The 23,762-nt window shown below is 41.0% G+C and overlaps 1 protein-coding gene across 4 annotated transcripts in view; it reads right to left on the minus strand.

Moving 5' to 3' along the window:
• Positions 1–1,081: 1,081 nt before the first annotated feature.
• sbno2b (strawberry notch homolog 2b) overlaps positions 1,082–23,762 on the minus strand; it is a 152,623-nt gene continuing 129,942 nt past the window's right edge. For all 4 annotated transcript variants that reach the window (XM_078555941.1, XM_078555940.1, XM_078555939.1 and 1 more), the window contains 9 exons: positions 21,594–21,702; positions 21,235–21,309; positions 20,135–20,278; positions 18,434–18,528; positions 12,193–12,285; positions 10,268–10,399; positions 6,830–6,906; positions 4,170–4,360; positions 1,082–2,150 (listed from right to left, as the gene is read on the minus strand). In XM_078555941.1, the coding sequence (XP_078412067.1) occupies positions 1,813–2,150; positions 4,170–4,360; positions 6,830–6,906; positions 10,268–10,399; positions 12,193–12,285; positions 18,434–18,528; positions 20,135–20,278; positions 21,235–21,309; positions 21,594–21,702 (1,254 nt within the window). In that variant the 3' untranslated portion in view covers positions 1,082–1,812. The remainder of the gene's footprint in view (positions 2,151–4,169; positions 4,361–6,829; positions 6,907–10,267; positions 10,400–12,192; positions 12,286–18,433; positions 18,529–20,134; positions 20,279–21,234; positions 21,310–21,593; positions 21,703–23,762) is intronic.

Here is a 23,762-nt window from a genome sequence, read left to right on the forward strand (position 1 = left end):
TGCAAGTGTTAGTATAAAGTCAATGTAAGAGTTACTAAAGGATCAAACTGCTTCTAAGTCCCCAATGATTACTCCCAGTTTTGAATGGCTGGATAGTGAAAGGAACTTTTTTTTTAACCTATACAAGGAACTTGACTTTCATAAAACGAGTCTTTGGGTCACTCCAAATGGATTGGTAGGTTTACAGTACCGCCAACAACTGAGCAACAGGTTTTACTTTATGAAAAATCTTCAGCTTAGAGTATTTTAATTAAAAAACGTTGCATATTTATTCCAACCTTTGCCGCTTATCTGCCCTACAATGGCATTGCTAGTAAGTTACGAAGTGATTTTAGAAAGAGAAAGAATATAAAACTTTCTACTGCAGTTCTCGGAATGAACAATTATTGGTGAAAGGAGGTTAGTGCAGTGAAACCTGCAGGACAGACATGAATAGAGTTGGGGAGAAAAAGGCGATAGAAATAACATTTTAAGGAAGGAAAGTAATTTAAATAACATAAAATATTACTTTATTTCATCTTATAAAAGGAATAAAAACAAGTTAAAAGGCTGCCTGTTCTGCCAGAGCTCACTCGCCTGTCAAATCAGTTATGCTTTGAACACTCTCAACCAAATTGCTCTTCTATCTCCCATCAGCTACCAACTTGCCCCACATAGCTCTTAAAGGGACAAGAAACAGACAGAACAACCCCATTTAATTTGCTTTAACTCCAACATTAAAATTAAGGGTTGTAAACCTGCACATTCATCTGGAGTGGCTCTACACAAGAGTGAAGCTTCCAGGTTAAAGTAAATATTTCAAGGGGGACATATATAAGCATATAACAAGACTTTAACCAGCATTTTCTGTAACTACACTCAAGCTATTGCAAAGTTGTTCCAATATAGTTGAAGACATGAGTAATATTCTTAAGTCAGACAGTTTGTAACTCTGGAGATATATATCATGTCTTGCTGCTTTCCACAACATATATTTATACCACATGCTTAAAATATATAATTTAGAAACAAATTTACATCCATATGATACTACAAGCGCGGCAATGTGAAAAATATCACCACAGTTACCAGACCATGTGTGGTACAAAACCTGTTACGATCTTTTTAAAAGATGACAGAGTTTATATATTTATAATAGTTGTATGTTACAATGTTGCACTTTGTTAAAGCATATTAATAGGACATGGATAGTTACTACACTTACACTGCTGTTAAGTGCTTATTTAAGCCCCCCAAAAAACATTTAACATAAAAGGTGTGCAGAACAGCAGTTGCTTGACAGCAGAGAAAATGGTACTCTTCCTCAGAAATACAGCTTTTCTAGCAGGTTTCCAAATGACATGGCGAGTGCTGGGAAAAGCTGGTTTTCAGTTTCACTAGGTTGGGACGAACTTTATTTTTCAACAATTGAACCTTATTATCTGTTACTTTGTACAATTCTCCCTTCTCGTAGGTTTTTGACTGTGCAAATCCTTGCAGAGGTCTCATGCGATATCTAGATGAAACTGAACAAGTGCTTGGTTGATTACAACAGTACCAAAAATACAGTGAGTGAAGGGGAGAAATATGTCAGCTTCTGATAACGCCATACCAAAGATTCAAAAGTTGAAGAAATCCATCTTCAAAGCCCGCGATCTTGAAGGGAAGCTTCAAAGAAAGCAGCTTTGTCTCAGTACTGATCTTAATGCAGGCAGTGTCATTGAAGGGAAAAATCTATGACTCGTCAATTTTTAGCCTGCAAGTCAATATGATGAGGAGGATTTTGACTGGAGTCAGGCACTTTAGCAGAGCAGCATTCTAGTCTTTTGCTATTCAGCCAGCTTCCCAGAGGTGTGAAGGTTGCCCATACTGAATAACACTTTGCCGATCTTGATTTAGCATTTGTTCTTGCTCTACGAATGGATCATAATCAAGCCCTAACAGCTCCTGTAAAACTTGTACAGGGTCAAAAGTATCTGACAAAATCTGACTATTGCCGGCAAATGCTTGCTCCGCGGATAAACTGTTCTGTGCATCGCCGCTTTGACATATTTGCAGTACTTGATTTGCCAGTAGCTGCCGATTCTCCTCCTGCTTTTTCTTCACCGCCATATCCATTTTCTTCAGCTCACCCACGACACCATAAACACAGGCCTCAGGTATCTTTATACCTGTGGAAATCAGCAGAAAAAGGGTTTGCTTAGATTAGCGAATAGTTATTGCTGAAGTCAACTCTTTTATCAGAAAACAGTATTATAATTGATAGCAACTGCCAGATCATTATAGGCACTTGAGTATAAGTTGCAATAGCTGATGTGGCAATAGGGTTGCCTGAGGGCTTCATGTGTGTAGGTTTGTGGTCTAATACATGCCCACAAACTGCATGTAAAGCTCACTATGGCCCCTATCATTTGTTTAGAGGGCCTCCCTGTAATGTAATTTGAGCACTTGAGTCACATTCCTATCACCAGGCAGCCGGATGGGACGGGTGCTATGAGGTCGGATTGGATGTGAAATTTTGCTGCTGGATATGATAATGTGGTGCTTATGGTACTGGACCAAGGACCTACAGGTCAAGGGTTCAAATCTGGTCATTTGTGGGACTGGTACCAAATAAATGACCACGAAAGCTGCCAAAACATCATCTAGTTCACTGATGTTCTTCAGGGAATGGAACCTGCAAGAAACTCCAATTCCATGGTCTGGCCTCAAAACTGGCCAACAAGGTCTTGTCAGGGAAGTTAGGTTTGAGCAGTAAGCGCTGGCCAGCATCTGTGTTCACAACCCCAAAGCAGAAAAAAAAGCACAGCCCACCGGGTGGCTGAGTCGCTGTTGAACCTGATTCCTGTTCTCACCCAGTGTTCAGAAAATCTATAGTGAGGGAGATGTGTAAATGCAAGGATATGCTCCTCTGTAGCCCCTGCCTCTGATCCTATGGGGCGAGGAATGCCAAGTCTTTAGAGTGGCTATGGGATGCATCTCTGGTGGCCTCCACCAGAAGGGCCGGTTAAAGCTTGCCAGAATGGGGTGCCAGGCCTCTTTCCCAGAGAGAAACAAACTCTTCCCTCAGCAGCCCACTTTCAGGGTGTGCTTGGAAAATGAAAATAAAATTGTAGCCTCGATCTTCAAAGGCCCATACCCTAATTCCTGCCTGTATTTCACTCCCCCTCCCCCCCACAAAGCCTTAACCCCAAGTGGGCTTAGATGGGTCCAGGTGTCAGTGAGATTTGACTTTGCGATCCCACCCCAGGCTGGGGCATGTGAACTCCTGATTTAGCGAATCTCTGTATTTGCCATCTGATGAGAGCTAAATAATAAAACCAGGGCCTAGGAAATTTAAATAGTTTTCTGCAGTCAAGTTATATGTTGAAGAAAACTATGAATATCCCAATAAATTTACATGGTTCGAAATGCCTAACACATTTGGAAATTAGACCAGTGCTGACAGGTCGATGTCAGAAATCAGTACAATGTAGTTTCCTTAACAAAAGTGGCGTAATTTTGTTTGCAATAGAAAAAACCTAATCTAATAAGTAATCTAAAAAAAAACCATCTTAAAAATTGTGTGCAGTATTAGCATACAAATCTTTTAAGAATTTTGTATAGCCTTTCTTTGAACATTATTGTAATATAAATTAATCTATTTTAAATGAGTTAACAACCGAGATAAAATGAAAGACAAAGGGTGTCACACAAATATGTGAAGCAGTCATAGCTAATGTTGCACACAATAACTCGTAAAACCTATTGTTTATCCTCCACCACAAGTATAATATCTATAACAAAGACTTAGATCTGTTTCTTGATTTTATTACTTAAGATTTTACAATACAAAATATTTGTTAATGGGCAAAATCACTATCGCTAATGAGATATTTCAATTATATTTTTAAATTCATTAACTAGCAAAAAAGTTTGGCAGACTATATTTAAACATATTGCAGAAATATAATTTAATTTCAATCGCTATATTCTGCCAGATTAAAGAGACTAGTTTACTGAGAACATGTATAAATAATGTACTGGGTTTGTAGTTTGTTAGACTAAGTGAATCAGTGTATTTTTGTGTATAAATTAAGCAGATAAAAATATCAATGGTTGCTCCATCTGGAGGCAAGTTGGCATATGAACAATTTTCTTTGCAAAGCATCTCTTAAACTCAATCCATTGAGAATTAGACGTTTACTTACCAACTTGTTTTCTCTGATCCTTGGTTTTGAGACGTACAATTTGCAAGTGACTGGAACTTGTTACATCAGACATAATGTTTCCAACTTTGTTCCAAACCCTCAGAAGAGCCCCACACAACATATAGTAGTGGCGCAGCCTCATGCCTTGAACACACTCCTTCCCTTGTTGCACTGTTTTACACTTCCCATTCCTGTGGATGACAGGAAATGTATGTTATTTCAGTCTTGTGCATGACATTTTCCATGTGTTTGTTTCCAAAGGACATACAATAATAATGATGAACCACCACAAATGGTGCATATAAGACAGAAAACAATCAAACAGGGCCACAGTAATTATTTATTGATTGTACAGAGGTACAATAATAGATATGATTCAGAAATCATAACATTTCTTTGTGTACCATTTTAACAGGTGAAATTAATTAATAATTTAACAATTGAAATAATGGACCAAAGATGGCACATTAATGTGTTAAGCAGCTATACTCTAATATTGAACATTAGAATGTACAAGTTCCTATCTCTCATATTTAACTACATCCATGGCAATCATGCAGAATACAATGATAATGCAGGCATACAGCACTCATACCATAACTGGTCACTATAATGTAAATTATATTCTATTATCCAGTCAATCACACCCAGACTAAAGACCAGTCAATAGAAGAAAAAGCTGGGTGTGGGTGGATAGAACACACAAGGCAACAAGAAACTGAAGCAGGAGTAGACCACATGGCCTGTCAAGCCTGCTCCACCATTCAATACGATCATGGCTGATCTTGGGCCTCAACTCCATTTTCCCATCAGCTCCCCATCTCCCTCAATTCCCTGAGACACCAAAAATCTGACTATCCTAGCCTTAAATGTATTCAACGATGGACCATTCACAACCTTCTGGGGTAGAGAATTCTAAAGATCCACAACTCTTGAATAATTTCTCCTGATCTTGCTCCTAAATAAGCAGCCCCTTATCCTAAGACTATACTCCCCGTGTTTTAGATTCCCCAACCAGCAGAAACAATCTTTCAGTGTCTACCCTATCAAATGTTTTCAGAATGTTGCAGGTTTTAATGAGATCAGCTCTCATTCTTCTAAACGCCAAAGAATATAAGCACAATTTACTCAGCCTCTCATCGTAGGACAATCCCCTCATCCCGGGGACCAATTTAGTGAACCTTTGCTGTACCGCTTCCAATGCAAGTATTTCCTTTCTTAAATGTGGAGGCCAAAACTGCACACAGACTTCCAGATGTGGTCTAACCAAAATCCTGTACAATTGCAGCAAAAAGCTTCTTTACTCTTGTACTCTAATTCCCTGCAATAAAGGCCAACATGCCATCTGCCCTTCTAATTGCTTGCTGCACCTGCATGTTAACTTTCTGCATTCCTTGTATGAGCACAGCCAAGTTTCTTTGAACATCAACACTTACAAGTTTGACATCCTTTAAAAGTATTCTACTTCTCTATTTTTACAACCAAAGTGAATAACCTCTCACTTCCCTATATTATACTTCATCTCTCATCTTGTTGCCCACTCACTTAACTTGTCTATATCTCTTGTCAGCCTCTGTGTCCTCCCCATAGCTTACCTTTTCACCTAGTTTTGTATCATCAGCAAACTTAGATATATTTTTCTCTGTCTCTTCATCTAACTCATTCATTTGTATTATAAATAGCTGAGGCCCCAGCACTGATCCTTGCGGCACTCCACTATTCACTGCCTACCAGCTTGAAAAAGCCCTGATTATGCTTAATCTCTGCTTTCTATCTATGGACCAATTCTCTATCCATGCTAATACGTTACTCCCAAATCCATGAGCCCATATGTTGCATATTAACCTTTTGCATGGCACCTTATCGAATGCCTTTTGGAAATCCAGGTATACGACATCTAAAGCTTCCCCCTTATCTACCCCACTAATTACAGAGTCAGACCTGGAGTCATTAAGATTGAACTCAGGCCCTTCTGATTTGCTCATTATGCTGATAACTTTGAAATCAGCAGGTTTGTAAAGTGAGGATTTTCAGATAATGCGGTAGTCAGTATTAGCTGTGAAATAAGAGGCAAACTTAAAAAAAACACAAGGGTACATACAATGATCAAAAGTTTTTTTAAATTTATGAAATGGGAAATATCAAAATACCCAACATAAATAACTCTTTCTCACAGGAATTAAAGTGAATCTAAACATGTTGTGGTAACAATCTTTTCACATGGTGCTTACTTGGTCACAGTTGCATGTTTTTCCCAATATGGAAATAGAGCTCTAGCTCAAAAAGGTAGATATGTGCTACTCCAGTTTTTGATATCGTTTAAGGTTGAATTTATTTGCATGCAACAAATATGCACTTTACAGTACCACAATATACAGGGAACGTCAATCATACACCACACAATATATCTGAAAGATTATTTTACAAAACTGTGGTTAAAGTATGTTTAAATGAAATAAATAAACGTAAAAGAGCTGCACCAAGATCGGCAATGGTGCAATTACAAATCTGATATGAATCTGAACTAATATATTGTCCCAATACCACAAAATATAATTACTTTATTTAAAAGCTTTATCTATACTTCGTTAATTTTTGAAGGACCTATTATGAAAGGGAAACTACTTGAAGCATATTCATTCAAACTAGCAAAGCCTTACCAAGCTGCGTGACTGCATTTTTGGAAGGAGAAATTGTACAGGTTTTGCCAAATATCTTTAGCTTCTTCTGGTTCAACCTAAGATATGTAAGGAAAATAAATAAAGTTTAAATGTAAAATTGCAACACTGCTGAAAATAATAAAGAAAGCTAAAGAGATTTTTTTTCCACTTGCTTTTAATTTGGTTTTGTTGAATTGGAGATGTGCCAATAATTAGTACAAAAGAATCACAATTAAAAATCCAAAAATGCAAATAAAAATATTGCTGTCCTAAGTCAAAGTTTAGGTTTTTTTTCATTAGTCTGCAGATGAGAGTTAACCACAAACATTTAATGAAAAATTATAATGTCCATGATATCCACTCAAGTTTCACAACAGTACATTGTTTCAGAACTAAATGTAAACTTTGTGAAAACTAAACTAGTGGTTTAAATTCATATTAAACATTATAACTAACAAATGTTTAAATAGTGTCTCAATATTAAATAAGACTTGGGGAATTTCAATGTTAATATTTAATGGAGGCTGGAAACACAAGTTACAATCTTTTTTGAAATGACACCTTTAAATACTTTTATTTATTTGATTTCATCTGTCTATTGGGTTGTACTTTATACATTGATTGAAAATCAGTTGCAGATCTTGTTTTGTTCAATCAGCTGAGCATCAGAAGTCTGTTACTGACATGTGCAACAAGAACAAATTTATATACATTTTAATGTTCAAACTAGGAAATCTTACTGCTCAGTGAGTTATCTTTTTGACAATCCAAGTAGCCCAACTGCACACCAACAACAGCTGAACTTGCCAGCGGCATTCTAAGAGTTATCATTATGTTACTCCCTTCCTTCTCAAAAATGTTCCAAATTATTTTGTTACTATGGGCGTAATTTTATGACACAGGGATTTTACAGTCCCACCGAAGTCAATGGAGTTTAGAGTGGCTCGCTGCATTTTACAGCCCTGTTTCTGCCGTGATGGGGCTGTAATATTCCAGCCTACGAATTGACAATTATTTCCTTCCTTATGCTAAGTGCAATTTTATTCTACAATATATATCAACCGCTCATTGGGAACCATTTGGATAGAAATCTCTGCAAGCCTTTAAATTTTTACATGACTTCCTCCTGTTCTTTGCTTCTCTCACACCACAATGTAACTGCACAGAGGGAGGTGTGCAAAGTGGCACTGGTCAGAGCCTTAGAATTTTATAGTTCTTCTCTTTCTCTATGAGGAAGTAATTTTGCACTTGTTCAGTACATTTTCCTGATACTTTAGGTGAGATGATAAAGATGAGAGTAGAAATTCACTAAAAGAGAACACAGGGGTAAATCTTCATGTCTTTCCCTTTGGTTGCAACATGTGTTTGTACAGAAGCACATTGCTCCTAAAGGGACACACTTCCGGTGAGAGATTAACTATGAATATTTTGCTAACTCATACTTTAGTATCTTCACAATGTTGTTTGTTTTGAATAGAATATCATGAATTCTTGTAACTGTGTTTGTTTTTATTTATTCGTCCATGGGAAGTGGGCATCTCTGGCTAGGCCAGCATTGATTGCCCATCCCTAATTGCCCTTGAGAAGGGGGTGGTGAGCTGCCTTCTGGAACCGCTGCAGTCCATGTGGTGCAGGTACACCCACAGTGCTGTTAGGGAGGGAGTTCCAGGATTTTGATTCAGCAGCAGTGAAGGAATGGTGATACAGTTCCAAGTCAGGATGGTGTGCATCTTGGAGTGGAACTTGCAGGTGGTGGTGTTCCAACGCATCTGCTGCCCTTGTCCTGCTAGGTGGTAGAGGTCGTGCATTTGGAAGGTGCTGTTGAAGGAGCCTTGGAGAGTTGCTGCAGTGCATCTTGTAGATGGTACGCACTGCTGCTACTGTGTGTCGTTGATGGAGGGAATTAATATTTCACGTGGTAGATGGGGTGCCAATCAAGCAGGCTGCTTTGTCCTGGATGGTGTCGAACTCCTTGAATATTGTTGGAGCTGCACTCATCCAGGCAAGTGGACAGTGTTCCATCATACTCCTGACTTGTGCCTTGTAGATGGTTTGGGGAGTCATGAGGTGAGCTACTTGTTGCAGGATTCCTAGCCTCTGATCTGTTCTTCTAGCCACAGCATTTATATGGCTTGTCCAGGTCAGTTTCCAGTCAATGGTAATTCCCAGGATGTTGATAGTGGGGAATTCAGCGATGGTAATGCCATTGAATGTCAAGGGGAGATGGCTGGATTCTCTTTTTGGAGATGGTCATTGCCTGGCACTTGTGGGTGGGAATGTTACCTACATATTCCAAGAACAAAAATTGGTAGGACATTCACAGGTATCATTAAAAAAATGGTTGTTGTACTCCAAATATTGCCTGTTTTACAGAGAATTATTACATCCATAAGGTTTGTTTTTGATTAGTTGTATTACATGGTGGAGAAAATAGCTAATCAACTGTTCACTTACTAATTGTGCTGTGATTTTAAAGATAAACAGCCAAAAATCACAGTGCAATTAATATAGAATAAATAAATTATATTATATATATACACAATTGGCAAGTCTTTTATACATTTGTCAAACATTTGGATGCAATGACACAATTTGTATCAAACTACTGCAAAAATATCAACATTTCTCTTGTTCCCGGTGTGTTTGTTCTTAATAAAATTGACATTTAGCCATTCTTTCTTAGGTATAATGACAGCACCTCTTTAATACTGCCAGATCCAAAATGTGAGGTGAATGCTTTTTGAATGATTATTATATCAGCCGTGGCTCAGTTGGTATCCTCTCAGTTCAACCTCCGAATCCCAAGGTTCTGGGTTCAAGTCCCACTCCAGAGCTTGAGCACAAAAATCAAAGCTGGCACGTCAGTTCAGTGCTGAGGGGGTGCTGCACTTTTGGAGGCGCCCTTTCAAATGAGACATTAAACAGAGGCCCCATCTGCCTGCTTGGGTGGATGTAAAAGATCCCATGGCACTATTTCGAAGAAGAGCTGAGGGGCTATCCCCAGTGTCTTGGCCAATATTTATCCGTCAATCAACACCACAAATACAGATTATCTGGTCATGATCACACTGTTGTTTATGGGAGCTTGCTGAGTGCAGATTTACTGCTGTGTACCCAACTTTACGACAGGGACTACATTTCAAAAAGTACTTCCTTGGCTGTAAAGCACTTCAGCCATCCTATGGTGGTGAAAAGTGCTATATAAATGCAGGTCTTGCTTTCTGGGGTAGTGGGAGCTGCAAACATTCGTTGTTGGCCGGGGTTTATTTTATCACACTTAATGGCATTACCATACAACTAACAGTATTAAAATTCATTTGGTATTCATCAGCCTGAGTACATATAACCTAATGGTGGCAACAATCAACTTTTTAGGAATGAGGGGACTTCTCATTGACTGAACTTTGCAAATAACTGGGACAACAGAACAATACTCACTCTTTTGTATTTCTTCCGTAAGTTATCAAAACTTTCTGGTTGTATTTGTTTGCCAATATTTGGTTTATACAACACATAATGCTTCACAGTAATTTGCTCAGCCAAAAGTGCAAAAGGCTCATTTCCTCTAAGCTGTAAAAGAAACAAACAATAAGAATGTCTAAAGATACAAGCTTATGCTTGAGTCACCTAAGGTGTAAGATTTGAGAGCATTTTGGTATAAATTCACTTCATATATTGTAAAGCAAAGGCAACTCTACACTCCTGTAAAATTACTTTTTCCAGATGAGTATACAAAGCTTCAAAACATCAGGCAAATATTCAAATGCATATGATTTATTGAAATTTTACACATTATTATTCAAATGTGGAGTAATGTAGTCTCAGCTTCATTTAATGATGAGTTTCTACTAAACCATTTACTGAAACGGATCCATTAGTCATGCATTTTCCTTTCTTTTGACACAACAGGCCGATTCTAACTCCAGTAAGAACAGAGTTATAATGGCCCTAGATTCAAAGTGCTGCACTTACCAAACTCTCTTGCTCCGCTTCCACCCACACCATTTTGGCCAGGACATTTACATCGGTGGCCCAGGCAGCTGCCTCATTAACTTATACAAATTTGGGTTCCTGTGATGTATAAAAGACCCTAAGTACAATTTTGAGCTATGAATGGGTGCACCGTGCATGCTTCAGCCCTTCTTGCCAAGCAGTGAGAGACCTTAACCAGCAGTCCCTAAAAGGAACAGCTGAATGATGCTCACAAAATGGCCCAGAAAACGAACACTTTTTAAAAAAAAAAGCAGTGCCAAAGGGAGCGGGATTGTTTCTCCTGTGTCCAAAAAAAAAAAATTCAGGTCATGGCTGGCACATCAAAAGGTACTGTTTATACCCCATGCTGTCCCTTCCCTGCCAGCTCCTATGGTTGGCTGCATCAGTGTGGCTGGTGGCCAATTTTCCACCCTGTCAAATCCAGTGAGTTGCAGCACGCCTGGCACTCAGGTCTTTGGCAGCACAGAAATAAGGTCGAAGACTCTAAACTGCTTGAGCCCTCTTTTGGCAAGAAATGCTGGAAGCAAGTGTGCTCTGACTGGTGCCCACCCGTTCTCTGCCAATAATAATTAATCAACCATCACGCGATCGAAAAAAATCTTGAAGGCTTGAATTTTTTGACCCCATCTTCTGTTATATGTATTCAGAGTTTGGTGCTGCTATGGATAGCTTGAACTATTTGCAGTGCTTAAAAGGGGACAGAAAGTCTAAGGGACATAATTCTTGCTCCACTTATTGTAAAAAAAAAGTTGCTTCCACAAAAATTTTATTTTATGTTATTTTTAAAAGTGTCAATCTTCTTGTCATTCACAAAGAACCCAGAGAAGAATTTCTCCCTCTGCTAGCCTGCTCTAGTGACACAGGTTGCTTCCCAGAGTGGCTCCATCATGAACAGTAAAGGGATGTGAACCTTAAACCAGCATGGAAGACATCACTGAGCAGCCTAACCCAAGAAACATCACTGAAATTGCAACCTAAATGATGGCTTCTCAGGGTCAGAGGCTCCAATTTTGTCCTTTGGCTGGTTTGAAGTCACCTTCTCCCCATTACTGCTTCCAGGGATTTTGGAGTGTTCCACGCAACTGATGTCACTGAAATGACCTAACAAAGAATGAAACTGTACTGGAGTGTCTCCATGCAGCAGGAAAATTGAGCTTTTTAAAAAAAAAGTCTATTTTTTTTGCTGCAGGTTTATTTGTTAAAATGGAAAATATTTTGTTATGTCTAAAGTACTCAGGTTCATGCTCTCTTCCCTTTACTGCACTCAATTTACACTCAGCGGCATCACAGAAGAAACTGCACCTCAGCTCCTATAATTCCGTCTCCTAGATTATTTATCATAATTACATGGCAACAATAAGGATACTAACCCGGTGTGAAAGGTAGAAACCATCATTAGATCCTGTCAAGGTGAGTGACTTCTGATGAGCCTCTTCCCAGGGCATGCCCCTGTCCACACTTATCTACAGAAAACAAAATAAATTAACAACTGTTTACCAATATTTCTATTCTTTAGTTTCTTCCTTTAAATGTAGCCTTTACTACCATCTAACATCATGTAACCTATTTCAGTCATTAGCTATAGACTGCTTTCTAGCTAATATCAGTATGGTCTAATTCTCCAACAAGGTCATCTTCTGCCAGGATTGATTAGTTTATCTTTTCAGAACCAGAATTCTTTGCTCCTATGATATAGGTTGGCTGCGAACTACAGAAAAGCGGGAGGCAAAAAATTTGTTTCCTGACTGTGGGATAAACTGTTTGAAATTTGTTAAAGGTGATTCGAGCTTCCCGACGAAATAGTCAGGAACCCCATTTGCATGAATTAGCATCTCACACATGCTCATTAAAAGGCCCCACCTTGCTGGAATTGAGTTCGCTCTCCAAATTAAGTTCCCCACCAGCAAGAAACTAGAACGTTCAGTTTTAGGACTGTATGCATGTGGGGTGCACCTGGCAAGCTTCAACTCTTCCACGGCTTTGAGGTCAGTAGATGCTGCTTTTGCCTTCTTGGGGACCGCACATAACTTCACTCATATCGTGTGCTGGTAGCAAACCCTGTACTAAGGCTGGACACAAGAGGCAGGCTAAGCAGGGAAGGGGTGTGGGAAGGGGGGGGAAGAGAGAGAGAGAGAGTCTTACAGGGCGGGGTTGGTGGTGGGGTCCTGGGGGTGAACTCAAGGTACTGGTGATAGGAGGGAACAGTCACAGTCAGAGGGGGGAGTGGGATGCGGTAGGGTGGCAGGTCCAGGGTGAGAGTTTGGTAGGTGAAGGTCTCATGGTGGGGATCAAGGAGGGGTCTAGACAGGTGACGCATAACAGGGGGGAGCAGGGTCAGGGTGGGCATAGGGACGTAATGGGTGTCAGCTCTGAGGGGAGGAAAGGCATGTGGAGATGGATCATGATAGGGCCCAGGGTAATTTGGGTGGGGGAGGTGGGGGGGTGGTTCAAGGGTTACAGAGGAGAGGAATGGTGATATTGGTTGGGTCAAGGGTGATGGGGGGGAAGTTGGTGGGTGACAAGAGGAGGGTAGAAGGTGATGGACGGAGTCTGGAATGTGATGTGCACCATTTTTCATATTTAACTTGACCACGCATTTAGTCAGTAAGTGAGATCCTTCGAACTGAGAGGTGGGTCTTTTGGGTGAGTGAAGGTCAGCACAACTGGCCGACTAAAGGGTCACCCTCATAACTATTAGGCAACTGGATGTCAACCAAGCTCAGTTGTTTTTCCTCTCTACGATGATGCCCACACGGCAGCAGGTTTGTTGCGGACTCATCTTGAACAGCAAGATCCCAGCAAGGTGTAGAGCTGCCACTCATTCTGTGCCATTTGCCAACTGCTACAGTCAGAGACAGGGATAAAGGGAGGGAGGGCGTTGGATGCCCCCAAGGAGCATGGCTGGATTGAGCATAATGGAGGCAAGCAGAATAACGTCAGAGGGAGGTTTCTCGCGCTGGAGGAACACACTTCTGTGGTCCTCCAGGATGTCCTTCACCTGGAAGGGGTGGGGTGGGGATGCCATGTCTAGGAGGTGGCCAGGTGAGGGCTTAACATTGGCCTGCTGTTCTTATCTAGGAACAAGTGAAAGGCAATGTCAGAGGCACCTTTGTATGTGGTTGGTCATATCTGCCAGCTTCTCCAATATGAGCTGTGGCCACAAGGATTCTGGATGAGTAACGTGGAACTCCTGGCGTGCACTAAGTGAATGGCTGTCCGGGTGCCATTTAAATATGGCGCCAGGACCTTCAACGCCACAAGATTCATCGTGCTCCTTGCAGATGCATAATTGCAGATGGTAGAATGGTAGAACATAAGATTAAAGAGGTAAATGCGTGGCTCAAAGATTGATGTGGGAGAAATGGGTTCGAATTCATGGGACATTGGCACCAGTACTGGGGAAAGAGGGAGATATTCCGTTTGGACAGGCTCCACTTGAATCACGCTGGGACCAGTGTCCTGGCGAATCGCATAACTAGGGTCGTAGATAGGGCTTTAAACTAAATAGTTGGGGGGGGCGGTGTCAGTTGCATGGAAATATAAAAAATCAAAGTTTAAGGAGAGGGTAAGAGTGCAGGTTAGTGACGAGGCTGATTGCTATCAAAAAGTGAAAGGAAGGGACAGTGTGCGTGAACGCCATATTGCACCAAAGAATCATATAGGAGTAGGGAAAATTGACAATAGGGCAAACTTAAAGACTTTGTATCCGAATGCACGTAGCATTTGGAATAAAACTAATGAGTTAACAGCGCAAATAGAGATAAATAGGTATGATTTGGTGGCGATTACTGAGACGTGGTTACAGGGAGAACAGGTTTGGGAGTTGAATATCCAAGGGTACTCAGTGTTTCAGAAGGATGGGCAGGAAAGAAAGTGAGGTGGTGTAGCTTTGTTAGTGAAGGAAGAGATCAGTGCTATAGTGAGGAATGATCTAGGCACTGGAGAGCAAGACGTAGAGTCATTCTGGGTAGAAATAAGAAATAGCAAGGGAAAGAAGTACCTGGGAGCAATCTATAGGTCCCCAAACAGTAGTTTAGCAGTAGGGCACAGTATAAACCAGGAAATACTGGGAACATGTAAGAAAGGCACAGTAATAATCATGGGTGATTTTAATATGCATATAGACTGGACTAATCAAATTGGCAAGGGTAGCCTCGAGGGAAAGTTCATAGAGTGTATTAGAAATGGTTTCTTGGAGCAATACGTTGTGGAACCAACCAGGAAGCAGGCTATTCTGGATTTGGTTTTGTGTAATGAGGTGGGATTAATTAATGATCTCATGGTAAAGGATCCTCAAGGGAAGAGTGATCATAGCATGATAGAATTTCAAGTTCAGTTTGAGAGCGAGAAACTTGAGTCCCACGCTAGTGTTCTAGAGTTAAACAAAGGTAACTAAATAGGTATGAGGGAAGATTTGGCCCTAGTGGACTGGGCAGGAAAACTACAAGGTAGGACAGTTGATGAACAGTGGCAGATATTTAAGGAGATATTCAATTCCTCCCAAGTAAAATATATCCCAATGAGGAAGAAAGACGGTAAGAGGGGGGGAAAGCATCCATGGCTAAGCAAGGGAGTTAAAGATAGCTTAAAGACAAAAACTAAGGCATACCAAATTGCAAAGGTCAGTGGCAGGCTGGAAGATTGGGAAACTTTTAAAGATCAACAAAGGGTTACTAAAAAAAATAATAAAAAGAGCAAAGGTAAATCGTGAAAGAAAACTAGCGCAAAATGTAAAAACTGATAGCAAAAGCTTCTACAAGTATATAAAAGGAAAGAGAGTAGCTAAAGTGAATGTTGGTCCCTTGGAGGATGAGACAGTGGAGTTAATAGTGGAAAACGCAGAAATGGCAGAGACGCTTAATCAATATTTTGCCTCAGTTTTCACAGTGGAGGACACTAGTACCACCCCAATAGTAACAGGTAATGCAGAGGATATAGAGAAGGAGGAACTTAGAACAATCACCATCACTAGAGAAAAAGTACTGAGCAAACTATTGGGATTAAAGGATGACAAATCCCCAGGACCTGATGGCCTACATCCCAGGGTCTTAAAGGAAGTGGCAGCGGAGATAATGGATGGACTGGCTATAATATTCCAAAATTCCCTGGATTCTGGAAAGGTTCTAGTGGATTGGAAAAATGCTAATATAACGCCCTTATTCATTAAAGGGGGGAAGGCAGAAAGTAGGAAACTATAGACCAGTTAGTTTAACGTCTGTCGTTGGGAAATTGTTGGAATCCATTATTAAGGAAGTAGTAACGGGGCATTTGGAAAGTCAAAATACAATCCATCAGAGTCAGCATGGTTTTATGAAGAGTAAATCGTGTTTGTCTAATTTGCTACAGTTCTTTGATGATAAGACAAGCAAAGTGGATAATGGGGATCCTGTAGATGTAGTATACCTGGACTTCCAGAAGGCCTTTGATAAGGTGCCGCACAAAAGATTAATACACAAGATAAGATCACACGGAGTTAGGAGCAACATATTAGATTGGATAGAGGATTGGCTAACCAACAGAAAGCAGAGAGTAGGGATAAATGGGTCTTTTTCTGGATGGTAAGCTGTAACTAGTGGGGTGCCACAGGGTTCGGTCCTTGGGCCCCAACTATTTACAATCTATGTTAAAGATTTGGATTCAGGGATAGAAGGTACTATAGCTAAATTTGCAGATGACACCAAAATAGGTGGGAAAGTAAGTTGCAATGAAGAAATAAGAAATTTGCAAATGGATATGGCCAAGTTAGTGAATGGGCCAAAATTTGGCAGATGGAGTTTAACATGGATAAGTGTGAGGTTATCCATTTTGGTCATAAGAATAAAAAGGCGACTTATTATTTAAATGGAGAGAAACTTCAGAATGCTTCAGTGCAGAGGGATCTGGGTGTCCTCGTGCATGAATCGCTGAAAGCTAGTATGCAGGTACAGCAGGTAATAAGGAAGGTAAATGGAATTTTGGCATTTATTGCTTAATAGAGTATAAAAATAGGGAAGTGTTGTTGCAACTATACAAGGCATTGGTGTGACCACACCTGGAGTACTGTGCACAGTTTTGGTCTCCTTACTTGAGGAAGGATGTAGTTGCATTGGAAGTGGCTCAGAGCAGGTTCACTAGATTGATTCCAGAGATGCAGGGCTTGTCTTATGAGGAGAGATTGAGCAGTTTAGGCCTATATTTGCTAGACTTTAGAAGGATGAGAGGAGATCTATTTGAGGTATATAAGATGCTAAAGGGGATAGACAAAGTAGACGTGGAGTGGATGTTTCCACTTCTGGGGCATTCTAGAACGAGAGGCCATAGTTTTAGGCTAAGGGGTGGTAGATTTAAATCAGAGATGAGGAGGAATTACTTTTCTCAAAGGGCTGTGAATCTGTGGAATTCACTACCTCAGAGTGCAGTGGATGCCGGGACGCTGAATAAATTTAAGGAGGAATTAGACAGATTTTTAATTAGTAACGGGTTGAAAGGTTATGGGGAGAGGGCGGGAAATTGGAGTTGAGGTTGAAATGAGATCAGCCATGATCGTAATGAATGGCGGGGCAGGCTCGAGGGGCTGACTTGCCTACTCCTGCTCCTAGTTCTTATGTTCTTAATGAGCTGAACAGCGGAAGTTCCAAGCTGTCCTGCCGCCCAGCAGGAATTACGCCAACTTTTCCACCCGCCGCCAGACTTAGATTTCAGAACCGAAGATTCTGCCCAATGCATCACGGCAATGGCCTTCCGTCAATTCCAGAAGAAGAGTACAGAATTCCAGAATTTTGAGCCAGCAGCAATGCAGGAATGGCAACATATGTCCAAGTCAGACTGGTGTGTGAATTGAAGGAGAACTTGGGGCGAGTGTTCCCCATAACTCTGTTACCTTTATCCTGCTGCCAACATACTCTAAGGTTTTTTTTTGATTCATTTAAGTACCTGGTCTCTTTAAATTATTTTGTGCTGCTCTGCATGCATGGTAATTTAAAGAAGTCAACTGGGACAACATTTCCGTATATTAGAATATTGCAGGATGGTTCCCCCCTTTACTATTGGATCATTACTTGCGATGTGATTTGTTCTTTCTCCAGCATTTTATTATTTAAGGGATCTGTAGCTAATAACTTGATTCTGTACAGCTCTTTCCCTCTTCCCTTATCTCCTGCCCTCGCTGTCCTTCATTCTTACTTTCACTCTCGCCTCTCCTTTTACTCTTTCGTGAGTGTGAATGCTTGGTAATGGGAAGAGGTACACAGGCAGCAGCAGCTGGATAGGGTGGAGGAGAGAGAGATTCCAAAGATACAAGAAGTTGGATTTTTTTAATTTAGAGATTTTGAAGGCAGAAGGAGGGGTAAACAAAGCAAAGCGATTTAGGAAGAGAATTCAAGAAATGGGATTGAAGGCTGAAAAACTGACCTCTCTTGGGAGAGCAGAGAATAAACAATATTCCAGCATTTGAAGATAATTGGGCCCAGAATGCTGCTCTATGCCTAGACATAGTGATCACATATAACTATAATAGTAAAGATTTGCTAAAAATGTTTTATTTGTACAACTCTTTCAGCTACACCATATGGTAACTAGCTAACAGAGAGAGAGAGAGAGAGAGAGAGAGAGACCTGCATAACAATAATTTACCTTATAGAGAACTACTTGTCCATCCTGTGGATGCCCTGGTGTAAGGAAAATCTGCTGACTTTCCTCATATATCTCTTCTACTCCTGGAGCTAGATCTAATGAAATAGAAGAGTCACAATCAATAAAAGTAACCCACTGTGTTCAATGCACCAAATCTAAGAAGCGTATCAAGGCAATGGAAAATCAATTAATGCTACCTTAAGTATTTGCATCGGAAAGTTGGAGGTTAAGCTCTGACTGTAGCTGAACAGCAATGGCAAAGATAACACAAAGGCTGAAAATTGGATTTATGCTCAAAGTCAGTGCCTTGACTGTTTTGTGTGCTGGTCCCTGCCTGATTGAGGGTCTACTGAAATTCAGCATCAGACCTCATATAAATTAAATTGGTGAGCTGCAGATGGCAACTGGGTCATCCCGATGCAGCTCACTGGCCAATTTTAGCTGCTGACTCACAGACAGATGCTGGGAGAGCAGGCGAGTGGAAAAGGGCGATTCCAGGCTAGCAGCGGCCCATGATACCTTTGTGGAGCACGCCTGCTCTGTCTAATGTGCCATAGAAACATAACTTTTAAAAGCCATGTTTGCCATTTCTTCAGTGCACTCCAGTGGTCCTCTGGTTGGACTGTTCATGGCGTGGCACAACCAAGCGGGACATCAAGTCGCAAATTCTGCCCATTTGTCCATCACTTTCAACCATGGTTCTCGCATTAGGAGACTGATTTGTTCAACTAAAGTGTCTAACACCTATTTCATGTAGGCACTTTGGACATCTAAAAGTCATTGGCTTCTAATTTGGTGGCTGGCACAATTCTAGGGAGATCGGATATGGGAGGATGTGAATTGAAATCCCCCCCCCCCCCCCACACCTATTGTTCACCGTACAACCTAGAACGCAAGCCAAATGGTGTTGAATTTGTCCCCTATAGAATGGGTTTAGGGAAGACAGTGGACAGATGTCAACCTTCAGTTCCCCACTTAACTACCCCACCCCCTCCCCCTCACCACCTCCCCTCCCCCCCCGAAGCTGTCCCCATCCCCCAACAACATATCACGACTGTCACCAACTCAAGGCCTGCACTACTTTAACTCTTGCCCAAAACAAGTGTGAGCTGCAGCCAGCCAGTAGTCAACAAGTTAAGATCTAGTAGCTGCCTGTTGGCACTCAGGTACATCCACTCACTACAACCTCCATTCAAAAGAGGTACTACCATGGCAGCAAAATAATACATTGCACATTATGCAGTACAATATAAACCAGTGTATAATTTGCTTTACCATGAACAATGGAATGTGAAATCTTTCAAGTACTACAAGTATTGAAAATATATTAGGCAAAATTGAATATGGAAAGTATTAATGACCTAAATCATCTTTTTGTCACTTGCAGTTAATTATTTTCTCTATTCATTTGCTATGTACTTTGTTGCTTATTGCAAAAGCCCATTTTCCTATTTATTTCAAAAACTGCATTAGGGACTGAGAGACAATTTTGCTTTAGTGGGTTCTAATCGCATATGACACACGTATGCCATCACTTTCAGTGCATAACTGTGATTTAAATAACAGCATCAAATCCAGCATTTGCAACATTTGTGTGTGAAATACATCGACTGCATATTTCTATTGTAGAGGTTACAAGATAGGAGAAAAAGTGGAGAACCTTGGGTGACCCTCTGCTGTTTATAAACCGCTTGATCATACCTAGAATTCCCATGTCATATTTTCCATCTTTTTTGTCCTTTTCAATCAGATAATCAAATGTGTCTGTAAAATACTGAAAAAGTGCATTTTGTTTATGAACCTCGAGTCCAAGAATCCGATTCAGGAATTTGGTGATGCTGCAGTCTGAAACAGAGGAAAAACAAAAATCACATTAAATCACTTCCGTCTTAGGTTAGTTATTATCATTTTCTTGACAAAGCAAGCATGAGCAAGCCTCTGTAATGAATTGGCCCCTGCTAGTATTGCCAAATCTCCTGCATTGTCCAGGAGCCTCCCAGAATTGAGGACTGAACTCCAGGACACTGCTGCGAGCAACCTGGGAGAAAACAGTGAAGTAGAGAGGAGATGGATTATGATGGGTAAGCATGAAGACCAGTCCTCAGCAATTTATCCAATGAAATTAAAGCTTAATGTAACCCAGCAGCTTGAGTAGAATGCCACATGGTGATGGGCAAGGAGGCAGAGGAGACTTACTGACTGTGGAAGATCTGTGAAACTTTTATGCAAGGTGCTTAATGGCAAAGACCCCAGCATAGTTGGTATACACATGAAGCATGTCATTCTTCATTGAAGTATACAATTGCATTTCAATTCCCACGCTTTGACACCCAGTGCCTATGTGTATGTTAGGATGGTCAACCATTCTGGATTACAGATACAGCCTGACACGCTCAATGTTTCCAGCATTTTCTGCATTTGTTTTGAGATGATAAAGAATGGACCACCTTTGGATTCTTGGAGGTGGTGGGGGAATTAGACAGTGCACCTATCAGGGTGACACTCAGGAAATTTCTCAATGCCGAGTCCACCCCTGCAACTTAGTAAAAACATTTTTGATAGGCTTTCAGGAAGCAAAGGCTACTCAACCATTATGAGATAAATGCAACAGTAGTTGTAAACTGTGATCAAGAGTCACATGATTAAACTTCCAACAATACTTCCAACCAGAGTTGGCAATCCTAGCTCATGTTTGTTAAGTTTGGCCACTGTCTGCTACAGGCAAATGGTTATCAAAGGACTTCTGTTTACAAATCCTAAATTTAAATTGATAATTGGGTAAAGAAACATTAAATTCTCACCTTTTTCCACATTGATACATCCGTAACGGTTTTCTTTGCAGAATATTCCAACAGCCATCAGTCCCAGTCTCATGTCTACAATGTAGATGCTTCTTGTTAGATTTTTTGACTGAATATTATATTCTACAGCACACAGGCTGCTATAGACATGCAAAGATAATTTGGCTTCATATTATACTATATAGAAATTATTCTTAATGTTACTTAGTCACTATAGTTCAATTAATTTACAAACATTAATTTATTAATAGGAATGTTTGAAAATAATGCATTTAAGAACAAAAAAATCACTTACAATTGATTTTAAATATATTAATACACTTTACAATTCATGAACGGAGTAGGACCTAATTACTTACCATCGATAAAAACATTGGGACCTCCAATGTAATCTTTTGGTGGTTGTACTTTATTTTCAACCTGACCTAAGATGGTTTTAATGATTTTATCCAGTGCCCTGGTTCCATACTGTTAGAAAACAAATATATAATCGGTATAAAATATCAATTTCTCAAATAATTGGAAATTAGCTAAACATTTTAACATTGCAAATTCTCCCACAAATTACAAAATATATTTGACATTTGGATAATATAAATTAAAGCAAAATTGCTACCTAATTCTTTAAGATAAGCAGTTTTATAAACATTCCTTTAAATTGCTTCCTGTTAAATCCTCCTGCACCAAACCTAAATGATCCTTTGAAGATAGCTAGGGGGAAACATTGGATAGGCTGGGGCTGTGTTTCTTGGAGCAGTAAAGGTTGAGAGGGGACCTGATAGAGGTGTATTAGATTATGAGGGTGGTTAGGAAGGCACTTTTTCCATTAGTTGGGGTGTCAATAACCAGGGGGCATAGATTTAAGGTAAGAGGTAGAAGGCTAAGAGGGGAGTTGAGGAGAAATTTTTTCACCCAGAGGGTGGTTGGGTCAGAAACTCTTGTAACATTTAAGAAGTATTCAGATATTCACTTGAGTTGCCAAAGTCTCCAGGGCTATGGGTCAAGCGCTGGAAAATGGGATTAGTCTAGTCAGATCTTTGTTGACCAGCGAGGACACGATGGGCCGAACGGCCTCTTTCTGTGCTGCAAACGTCTATAAGATAAAGACAACTTAGTTCTAAGCCTCTATAAATGTTGCTCCCAATCTAGTCACCAGGAGGCGCATGAGAGCAGCATGAGATGACTATTTCTGGTCTTGCTTGTGCAAAAGTGCTCACTTTTGGTAAATACATCTCCCTATGGCCTGACTAAAATGGAGAATGTTGCAACACAACAATTTAAGCACAAACCTACATTTTATAGTTCTGAGACACACAGCCCTATAAATTCCATATTAACCCTTTAGGGTGCATAGTTTATCTTCAGATAGTTGCAACTCCAAGATCAATAATGTCTTTTGTTATCTCACATCACACAATCATTGAGCCAAACTTCCTCGGAGTGGCAATTACTTGAGTGAAATTTCTTCCATGCCCGTCTTGCCCAGCCTTCCGACTCAGGCCAGGCGAGATCCAGGCAGCACAGTTGTCTCCGAAGCCCAGTGCTGCAGTCCAGCAGAGTCGGGTTGAAGAAGGACATGCTCCCTTTTTAACCGAAATAGCTGCTGTAAACCTGGTAAGTTTAAAGGTCGGATTGAAATTGAAAGGTCAGGGAGAAGATGGGTGCCGAATCTAAGTGAATAGGACATGGAGAGCGGGGGATCGGACATTTGGGGAGGTGGGGGGGAGTTTGGTTGGACATCGGGGGAGGAGTGGGGGCAGTGTAAGACATCTGGAGGGGAGGGAGGTTGTCTGACATCGGGGGGGGGGGGAGGTGGAATGTTGGACATCTGGGGGTGGGCGGTTTGAGAGGTGGATTGGACATTGGGAGGGGGGTGCGGGTGCGGGACATCGGGAGGATGGGGCAGCGCGGGGCTCGGGCCTGCGGGGGCGTGGGAGGGTTCGAGTCGGGTCGGGGGTAATCTCATGGGTAGTTGGTGGGGGGCGGGGCAGGGAATACCATGTGGGGGAGAGTAACTGGGGAGTGTGGAGGGTGGGAGGGGGAGAGAGTAGGAGACCCCTGGGGGGGAGGGTTGGGGGTGTGGAGGGAGTTCCATGGGGTGGACCCCTCAGAAGCTCGGAAGTTACGGCCCATCATTATTTGTTGTTATCAGTCAGTCCTTTGCCTCAACATGTACCAGTCGTTTGCATGGATGAATTCAAGGAAGTTATTCTAAGGCTGACAATCGACTGGCTAAGATAAAGGTTAAATTGATACGATACCTACTGGAGATCTCCAACAGCAACCTCACCAGTGTGCGAGATCAGTGGACGGGCAACTTTACTCTATAGAGTAGCAACACTTAAAGGCCTCTTCTGATACCATTGCTGGCTCCAGCCACCCATGGAAGCTAGAAACTAATTACTGTCCACCCTAGGGAAGGGAAGCAGAATGGTGGAAGGGGGAATTTGCTAGGGAATCTCAAACCTGCCCATAGGGCAGGACTTTTCGTTGAGCGGGTGGGCACTTTTTAGGGAACCTCATCCACA

This window comes from Cetorhinus maximus, chromosome 13 (genome assembly GCF_964194155.1).
Source record: "Cetorhinus maximus chromosome 13, sCetMax3.hap1.1, whole genome shotgun sequence".
Lineage (NCBI taxonomy): Eukaryota > Metazoa > Chordata > Chondrichthyes > Lamniformes > Cetorhinidae > Cetorhinus > Cetorhinus maximus.